This window comes from Corvus brachyrhynchos, unplaced genomic scaffold (genome assembly GCF_000691975.1).
Source record: "Corvus brachyrhynchos isolate BGI_N302 unplaced genomic scaffold, ASM69197v1 scaffold307, whole genome shotgun sequence".
NCBI lineage: Eukaryota > Metazoa > Chordata > Aves > Passeriformes > Corvidae > Corvus > Corvus brachyrhynchos.
In genome coordinates this window covers 1,488,867-1,498,734 of record NW_008239288.1, presented here as the reverse complement: position 1 = coordinate 1,498,734, position 9,868 = coordinate 1,488,867, and the positions used below count along the sequence as shown (strand labels likewise).

The following is a 9,868-nucleotide window of genomic DNA, read 5'->3' as shown; positions in this document are numbered from 1 at the left end:
AGCGTGGGTAGGGAATGAAGGAGCTCAGGGCTCCCAGGAACTGGATTTGCCACCACTGAGGGAAGCTGTGTGCCCCCACCGCTCACATAGTGAGAGAGATGTATCTATCTGTCACTTTTCAGGTGACAAGATCAGGCTGAATTTTGCTACAGTACCAACAATTTTACTGACTGTTGTGTGTGTAAGTATCTCCACTAACAAAACTTATACAAGAGACAAAACTGTTTGTCTGCTGCTGTCTGTCTAAGAAGTCAGGAAGCTGACAGGACTGAGAAGCAATCGCTTGCATCACATGAGGTTAGTTACACTAATTTTACTAAATTAATGGATCTGAGTCAGGGTTTCTGAGGTATGGATCCAGCACAAATGAGACATCAAGTTTCCTGATCAAGATGCAGAACTTCCTCATACAGGGTGTGCCCTAAGGGACAGCAAGGTATTTTAAAATATAGGACAAATTCTGTTGTGTTACTCTGGAAGACTCCGTGCATTCTATGAAAGCTGTTTTAGGTTTACAGTTGCAGAATGGTAACCAACACCTGGCTTTATGATTTTAAATCTGTGCTTTTCATTATGTTCAAAGGGAACACCACCATGGTAAAAATAACAACATGCTTATTTGATACAATTTGTAAAAAGGTAGTATTTTCAGGCAGTTACTTCACCTGCGGATGACATGAAACAACATCTCCAAGTCACAAATAAATATAACAACAGTTTTTCATAAATTCAAGAGTTTTCAGCGGCATCAGGGGAATCCCTGATATTTGGAACTGAAATATGTTTTAATCATATAAATCTTAAACTATTAAGAAAAAAGTGAGTTGTATACTGCACTGTTTGATGGATATTGGCTGTTAAATTTCTATATGCCTGCCATTTCCCTTCTGTGGAAGGGAACTATCAAGCCATTCTCTGTTATCTTCAGTATTTACCAAGCAAACTGCTGGTTTGTGCCCTGTTAGGAATAACAGATAAGTTTTTAAAACCATACTGACAACACATCTGATAGTCAGAGGTCAGTCTAATAATGCTTTTGCCAGCTGCCAAAACCACTATGGAAACAAATTCAGGGAAGTGCAATTCCCAAGTCTGAAGGAGCAGAGAGAACAACACAGGGCTTGTGAACATCAACAAACACAACAGGGCTCACAAACAGGAGTCAGCCTGGCCAGGTGCTGCAGGCCACCTGCCTGCTTGTGTAGTGCCCCTGAAACACAAAGATCTGTGTGCAATACTAAGAACTATTTGTAAGGGCAAAGGATGAAGAATCAGACGCCCATCTCCAATCCTGAGTGAAGGTCCTTAAAACAGCAACAAACAGGTTCCTGGATGGAAGGGGAAAGATGCACTCTCTCAAACCAGCCAGCTCCTGCTCCTGTACTCAAACAGGTGTCTCCACAGTGCCACAACAGAGGCCAGTACCAGCCCTATTCCCAGTGGATTGATACCTATTAAAAAACCTTTTTGCGATTGCTTGTAACTTTTCTAATAAACCATTTAAGCTGAATAAATCCTGTGCTTGGTATGGATTTTACAGGTGTACATCCTAGGGATAATTTTGCACACAGACTAAATGTTTTCAAGGACAAAGCCAAAGTGAAGGAGAAAGGGGAAAAGAAAGAAGAACGATTTTGCATATAACTGCAGAACTTAGTTTTAAAATAGGCAGTGCTAGAGTGAGAGAAAGCTGTTTTCTGAAGCAGAAATCAGAAGTTCAGCTGAGTCCACAGGCAGTTTTGCCTTCCTCAGCTGTTTCCTAATCCCTTCTGTCACAGCACCCAGCTTGGAGTTCATTTGCACTTTTGGCTTTCCCTCTTTGCTTCCTCTCCTCCAATTAGGAAGAGAGATCAGATGAGGAGCTGCAGGTAAACCCTGTGCAGAGGGAAAGGAAGAGGCTCTAAATCGGGAAACAGCCACTCAAAACCAGAGTAGAAGTGCCTGGGTAAGGAAACTGAGAGGAAGGGCAAGAAGGAGAGTGTGCACTGCACATGAGTGATACTGGTAACAGGGTAGTAACAATAGGCATGGTCAGGGGACACCTGGACTTAAACCAGGGAAAGAAGCAGCTGGAGAAGCAGGGTAGCAGTAGCCTGTCTTGAGCAGAGGAGGCCAGAGCACACCCCTTTATACAGCCTGGACACCAACTCAAAATTCCCAAGTCTCACAATTCCTCTGCTTGTAACAACCATCCATAAACCCCATGGCAAACTGTATTTGACTGTCCTCTAACCAATGGTGGTCCACACAAGTAAAAGGTAATCTATACTGTCCCTCGGGGTACTCTGGCCCTCGAGAGAGAGGTCTGAGCAGAGGGTCCAGGAGCAGTAATCCTGCTGGATCATCATTGGTGGTATCAGCAAGAAGGCTCGTGACAAAATCCCCATTTTCAGTTAGCTCTTAGGAAGAAATACACATATATAAACACATCAGGAAGTGGCCAGCCACCAGATTAAAATAAATGCCCTCAAGAATGAAAAGTGAAGGACTTGAAAGTTAGACAGCACCAAGGTTACAGCTGCTGGTGCATGCATCACAGCACAGACTGTAACTATGATGCAACCACTGAAGCTGGACTAAGGCCAAATTTACATTCCACTCCTACCACACTTGACCTAAACGTCACCTGGTCACAGGCCCATCTATCTACTCCTGTGGCGTCTCCAAACAAAGCAACCCTCCCACTTCACCACAGTCTTTAAAACTCAAGTTAGTCCCTCAAGTTTTTATTATAAGGTGAGAAAAGAGTTTCTCAGATGCTGAACTTGAACACAGATCTCCAAAACTTTTTTTTTCCTCTGGTCCCTGACAAGTTCCCACAAGATATTAAAGCAACCCACTTAAAACAGGAGAGCTCAACAACTCCATACTCGAGGCCAGCCTGAGATTTTTGGCTGCTCAGTTTGCAGAAAGAGAGCTCTCCTGGAAGAGAAATCACAGGAGCTAGGCTTACATATGTGCACAACACCTGGTCAAGCATGTTGATAAAAAAAAAAGAAAAAAGATGGTCCCAATCTCAAACTGTGTCTAAAACCTACCAGACAGGTCTCACAGGGCAAACAGACAGCAGCACATAAAACATTCAGACACACCAACAGCAGTAAAAGCAATGGAGTCACATCCAAATCACAGAAAACATGAATTCTAGCACCTTTCATTTAACATTTCCTTATAGCTTTATTAAGTCTTTTTTAAAAGCTCATTTGTTTCCCATGACCTGTTCAAGTCAATAGTGATCACTCCCACACAGGCAGGAATCTCTGCTGAAACAGACTAAATGAGACAGAACACAGAAGGAACCAAGGCCAAAGTGCACACACCTTCCAACCAGTCATTTCAACGTGTCCGTGTTCAAGGGGAGGTAGCACCACAGGAAAGCTGGTGTTCACAAGGCACTCTGAAATTGCCAGGCACTATTGCCAGTTACAGACATTTAGGTATTTCCAGTTCTAACATGTTACCTGGTTATTTCAGTACCTCTAAAAAGGCCAATTACAGTGCGGTTCTGCTTGTAAGTGGAATTTACTCTCTGCTGCTTTACAGGCTGCTCTTTTTTCCCTTTTGGGCTCTTCAAACCAAATCCCACAGAACAAGAAATGAAGGGAAATTTGAATTAAAGGTGGCAGTTCTCGCAGCTTTCACCTACATAGAAAGCAGCACTGCTGCATTCCTGGCCAACATGGGAGATTCCAGGATGAAATGATGCCTTTCCCTCTACATGTCTATTAAGGAAAGACTCTGAATGCAATTAATCACACAATTAGCACTGCATATCTAGAAGAAATGGTCAGAACAGCCATCAGATTGGCAAGAAGCTCAAATCAGCAACAGAGCCAAGAACTAAGTTTAGCCAACTTACCATCATATAAGGGTCATCCACAATAGGATAAATATAATCTGTCGTCTGGACTAATGACAAACCTCCATGTCTTAATGGAATAACGCAAGTGTCCATCCCAATTCCTGCAAAGACAGAAATCCATGAGTGAGGCGAGTAACTGTGCCCTTAATTATCTGTTGCTCTTAACAAGACAGCTTATAAAACACGCCTGTGAAATACAACTCGTAAGATTGCGTAAACAGACACGGCAAATTCTTTCATCAGAGAAAGCACACAGCACAAGTAAGAGAAAAAAGCAAAGAAAGAAAACTCCTGGTTGGAACTGAACATAAGTGCAAATGGCTGAAGGCAAGAACTAAACTACAATGTTCTTTATTATTTTGCAGCAGCATAACAGCACATCAAGAACATCTGTGCTTTTATGTAAGTACATTTAAAGTTAAGAGGAACTAAGTACATTGATATTGTCAAAAGCAAATAGGTTTTCCTGTCACTCCGATCTCAACAAAAACACAGTGACAGTTGTGAAAGGACACAGCATCTCATAAAGGACATTCCCTCACTTCAGAAGGAACAAGAACTCCACAAGTCACAGGCCAGGCCCTTGGTGAAAGATGGTTCACCCACCTGGAGCTTTTGCAACTGCGTTAACCTTGCCTTGCAAAGCTGGAAGGTTGCAGACCACCTGACAGACACAGAACTCCTTGGAGAAAACCACAACTGAGCACAACCTTTTCCCTGACAGTGGATATTTCAAACAGAACAAGCGATATGAGAACCTCCCAGTATTTGCTATGATGGAAGAGCCCACACCAAAGGGGCAGGTGACAAATCACAACATGCTGGCTCAGCCACACTTCTCTCTATGGATAACCTTGTGCCTTGCAGCAATGGCAGGAAGCTTACCTCCTTCCTGGGCTGGCAGCAAGCTGCCTGGAATTACTCTGCATGCTCCACAGGGCAAGAGTCTTCAAAACAGCCCATTTTTAGGGAGCGGATGTCACATAGGAACCTGTCCCCATGTATTAATGAAACACACTACCCTAGCAAGAGCTACAAGCCAGTGTTTAGCAGTGTTCTGTACAAGGATGGAGCAAGCTGCTGTCATCTGAGGGACAGAGGTCTGCCAGGCAATTGGTATATAGGTGGAGAGGCTCTTGCTTCTCCTGCCTGGAGAGGCAGGAGATCTTGCCTTGGAAGAGAACAGACACTGACAAGCTCCCAAGCAGTAATTTAGGGCTGTTCAATCTCCACAGAAGCTCCCAAGCCACTATGCCTGATGTCCAGTGCCTCCAGGGAAGGGCACATGAGCAGTCATGGATGTGGCCCAGGTCCAGGAGCTGTTTTGCCCTCAGTTCACCTAGTCATGCCATAATGTTGCAAGACCAACTTCACTTGGGCATTTTTCCACAATTTCATCAAAAGCGCTGCTTGACAGACAGGCCAAGGGGCTATGATGATGGTCCTTCTGAGGCTGCGTTAATGTTCCACCAAAACAGGTCTGAATAACAAGTGAATTTGTTCGGAGCCGTGACTGATTTCAGGTCCATAACAGCTCTGAGGATAAACATAAGATTTGCAGTTTCTTACTTACAGCCATATTTAAGTTTGCTCTGGGTAACATCCATTGCAGAACTAAAAAGGGAAGAGCTTGAGCCTGCTGCTGGCAACCTCCCTCTGACTGCATTTCAAAAGCATGATGCCTAGGCACAGGTGGCAAAGTTACCTGTCTATACCTTTTAAGCATGAGATATCAAAGACAAATCACACCAAACTTATCCAAAGACACATTTGCAGAAGCGATACTCATCACAAAAGCATATTTTAGAAGAGACCTGAACTCTTCACCTTCTATTACTAGCAGATTTTCTGTTACATAGTATCACACCTACAAACTGATGGCATAAGTCTACTTTTAGACCTTTTTATATAGCTGTAAAAGAAAAATCTACTAGCAGTACCATTATTGTTTACAGCCTGTAAGTTTGTAAGAGAAAGAAAAATTTAAACCAAATTATTGCTGATTTTAGAAAATTGCCAAATTGAAATGCTGCTGTGAACAGCTTATTTAATTTAGAAAAATACATATAAATAGCAATTTGGGGATGAAAAAAGATGGAAGTGTCCTCCATCAGGGAATATTAAATTATAGTGTCACCCCAGCTTCATACACAATTGCTGCTCAGATATTTCATACAAAGATCCCCATTGTTTAAGCAAGAACATGGGTGCCTTACTAATCTCTCATTATATTCAATCTCTACCAGAATAATGGGTTGCAACCTGTTAGGTTGCTAATAGACAATTAGCAATGTTTATATAATTTTAAATGAGATTATTGGACACTAAATTGATAATGAAATAACTTCAGAATAAATGCTCCATTGATACTCCTAAATTGAGAGGAAAAAAAACCATTCTGCACTGCAAAGAGATTGAATATGCAGGGCTGAGTAAATAGACAAACAGAATTAAAAGTGTCATTAAGTACATTATCTACATTAATTTATCTATATCAATATTAGGTACAGTAGCTGGTATCAAAATACCTACATTTGCCCTGTTCCCCATGTAGGTGGCTTGTGCAGGTTGTTTTCCCTTATTGCTTGCATCATTGTGCAAATATCAAAGAGAAAGTGAAGCTGGCAAGAACACAGAGGTCTTGGAAAGGCAGCCTTTCCCAGGCAGCTTCTACAGGTGAGCAAAAGAGTTAGAGTGGGGAACAATGAAAGGACTCAAAGGAATAATGACAATTGTGAAACAATTCACTCCCAGTCAGCTGAAGCAAGGAACTTCTCTTGCTCATTTTCTGTGACCCAGGAACAGAGGGAAGGGGAGGGAGAGGGGAAATTCACCTGGGAGTCATCTAATAGCGTAAAATTCATTCATCCATTGCATCAAATTCCAAATGCAATGCATGAAGATAGAAGTCTAGAAATTAACTGAGAAATCAACTGACAGGACTTCTGGTTGCACAGCATCTACTGGGGAAAGGGAGGAGCAAACTAACACCTAAGGATGTGCCCATCACAATGGCCGTTCCTGAGTGTTTTGCCTTTGTAGTTGAGTGCACTGCAGGATGTTAAATAATTAAAATATAATTCTTGTATCCCAGATGCCAACAAATGACAGCATGAGATTCATTCTTCAGCTTTCTGGATGCTGTGCATGCATTATACAACATACAATTTTCAAACTGGTTAAACAAACCACAAATGTGATTGTGCCACTAAGCAAACCAAGCAGAAAGACCACCAATGTCCAGAGCAGCAACTACTTACCCAACCTGGGCATAACTGCCCCCAAGAATTGTTCATCTTCCTGAAAATGGTTTTCTTGTAGAGATTCGAGCAGTTTCTGTAAGACATCCTGTGGCACTTTGCAGCCTGTGCCTTTCAGTTCAGTGAATCGGGTCAGACGGAAGCTCTTGTCCAGTTCGTAACTTTCCGGGTTAAACGACTCCCGAACAGACATGGCTCTCTCCCACAGACTGCCGGCCTCTCCTACCCCAGAGCAACGGGATCAGTTTCTCTGCTGATCAGTCTTATTAAAAAATAAAAAAAATAATAATAATAAAAAAATTTGGAACATTAGAAATTCCTAGGACCTGCAAGGCAACATGTTTTCCACATGGAGCAAGTTGAAAGAGAAAGCACTCAATGCTGTTGTTCACCTGTTAAGACAGGTGTGCACATCTCACACAATTACCTTCTGACACTTAAAACTATAACTATGCCAGATGAATCACAGAATAAACTTCTTTTCCAAATATGCTGCATCAGGTTTTCATTAAAAAAAGAATCTAACACACTTACCGACCTCATTTAACACAGAGGTAATGAAAGAAGTAATAGTTCCCAGAGCACAGAGGCCAATTTCCAAAAGGCAACCGGGGCCCTGATCCTGCAACATGCTCAGCAGAGACATCTGTTTGTACTCAGCTCAGTGTGGGGTCATAATTTTAGCCATTAACATATTAATCTCAAAAATAAGATGCTTTTCAAATAATGGCTCTGCTTCAGTCCTGAAGTAAGAAGCTGAAGCTCCATAATACACCTGTTCTCCCTAGGGGAAAACACAGTCCTGGTGCTCTGTTAGTAGAGGTAGCAGAAGAACAAAGAGGCTGTATTTAAGCAGTCTGGTTCACCTACAAGCATGTCACCTTACCTTTTAGCATGTTCGAAGACATAAGAATGCTGAAAAGTTTCTTGCCTCTTCAGCCCTTTTTTAGTCAACTAATGATACAGAGAATCAGAGAATTGCCCATTAAAATGGTAGTGTAAAAAGACACTGATGCAATTCATTTAATAAAATTCTTAACAATGCTTGTCTAATTTTAGAACGTTTTTCCACTCTGACTCACATCCACCACACTCCAAAACTAATAAGAGGCCTAACCGAGACACTGACTTCTAAACAGGAATGGCTGTGATGAAATACAATTCATCTTTCTCAGAGACGTTTTCAGGAATTACTAAAAGCAACCTGTCTAGTGGTAGTTTCTTAGAAAGCAAGGATACTGTGTAACAGCAACAAGAACGGAGTTCAGTAGGATCACTGACAAAACCTGATACCGATGGCCACGTCCTAAAGAGGTTAAGCAGAAACGAAGACGGCAATGACTGGTATTTGCCAAGTTCAACTTTGCTAAATGAAGGAAAGAAGTAAATCTACAGACTGTGCTGTATCTCCCCTACACAGCACTTATTAACAAGTACATCTGTTCCATAAACCTTTAAGTCAATTTATTGACTATAATTTGTAGGAACCGAAGTTTTAAGTTCCCTAAGAACTTTTGATGTGAAGCCCAACTCCCCTTCACTGTGCTTTCCCTCCTTCTCTGGGAGGTGTGGCACTTATTTAAAACAAATCTTCCAAAGCCTAGGCTCGGGCAGTAATCCAAACTCCAGTTACAAGAACGTGTCTTGGATGAGCAATGAATTCAGTTCCTAACTGCTGTCTTCCAATGCAAGGCACTAAGCACTTGCAATCAGAAAAAAAAAAAAAAAAAAGTATCTGGAAAACAACCTGTCAACAGAAATAGGAGACAAAAGCTTTTCAAGGAGAGGGGGAATTTTTTTTCTTCATTCTTTTTTAACACTTCATTCTAATTAATTCCAGAGAATTATAAAAAGCAGCTTTCCCCACAAGGGAAACATCTTCCTTCATCTAACCAGTAATTGCAACAAGCTTAGCACCCCCTGCCTACTTACACAGGGATGGATGCAGAGGCCACAGCCTACCAGGAACTTTTTGCAGCCTTAAGGACTGTAAGGACACAGTTCCCCCGTTTGAAAACAAATAGTGACACAAACAAGATTTCATTTAATGGAAAACATCCGCAGTGCAAGAACACAGTCAGTTTTCTAATGAAGATCTGATTAAAGCTTCATGCAACTGTGTATTTCACAGACTGCCACGGGAGCAACATTCCCCGCAAGACCAAGTTTTGGTGACCTTGGTGGGCACAGCACCGAGTGCGGCAGAGTTCACGAAGAGTCTGAACAACTCTCAGGCACAAGGTGTGATTCTTGGGGCTGCCCTGTGCAGAGCCAGTGGCTGGACTGATGGACCTTGTGAGTCCCTTCCATCTCTGAACATTCTGTGATTCTGGCAGTCCATGCGGCATGCGATGTGAGCGATAAGCATCCCTCCCCAGCAGCAGCAAACACCTCCTAACCCAGACGTTTCTTACTTTAAAAGAGCGGCGTAATAAATATTAAAAGCTAAGGTTTAACCCTTGCCTTCCTAAACAGCAGAGAGGGGAGAGCACAGGAGGAAAAAGAGGGGGAGGGAGGAAAAACTGGAGCCAGGTACATACCCCAAACAAACCCCAGCGCACCCACCGCCAGCCCGACCGCCCGAGACACACAAGGCGAGGCGCTGCAACCACCATCGATCCGGGGAATGCGGCGGGGAGCGCTGCGGGCAGACATGGCTCCGGGACACCTTAAATTTCCAGCCGCTGCCTTTAGAGGCAAACCCGGGGCCTTCGCTGCCGCTCTTTGTGCGGCCGGAGAGGCGGGG

General features: G+C 42.8%; 1 protein-coding gene across 2 annotated transcripts in view; it reads right to left on the bottom strand.

Annotated features, from left to right (window-relative positions):
- SEPHS1 (selenophosphate synthetase 1) overlaps positions 1 to 9,862 on the bottom strand; it is a 23,225-nt gene extending 13,363 nt beyond the window's left edge. Inside the window, exons 1-3 of one of the 2 annotated variants that reach the window (XM_008638370.2) lie at positions 9,663 to 9,862; positions 7,123 to 7,384; positions 3,860 to 3,963 (exon numbers count right to left, since the gene is read on the bottom strand). In XM_008638370.2, the coding sequence (XP_008636592.1) occupies positions 3,860 to 3,963; positions 7,123 to 7,315 (297 nt within the window). In that variant the 5' untranslated portion in view covers positions 7,316 to 7,384; positions 9,663 to 9,862. Of the gene's footprint in view, positions 1 to 3,859; positions 3,964 to 7,122; positions 7,385 to 8,008; positions 8,564 to 9,662 lie in introns of those variants that run through there. The other variant, XM_017740410.1, reaches the window with a different exon arrangement.
- Between the last annotated feature and the right edge of the window lie 6 nt (positions 9,863 to 9,868).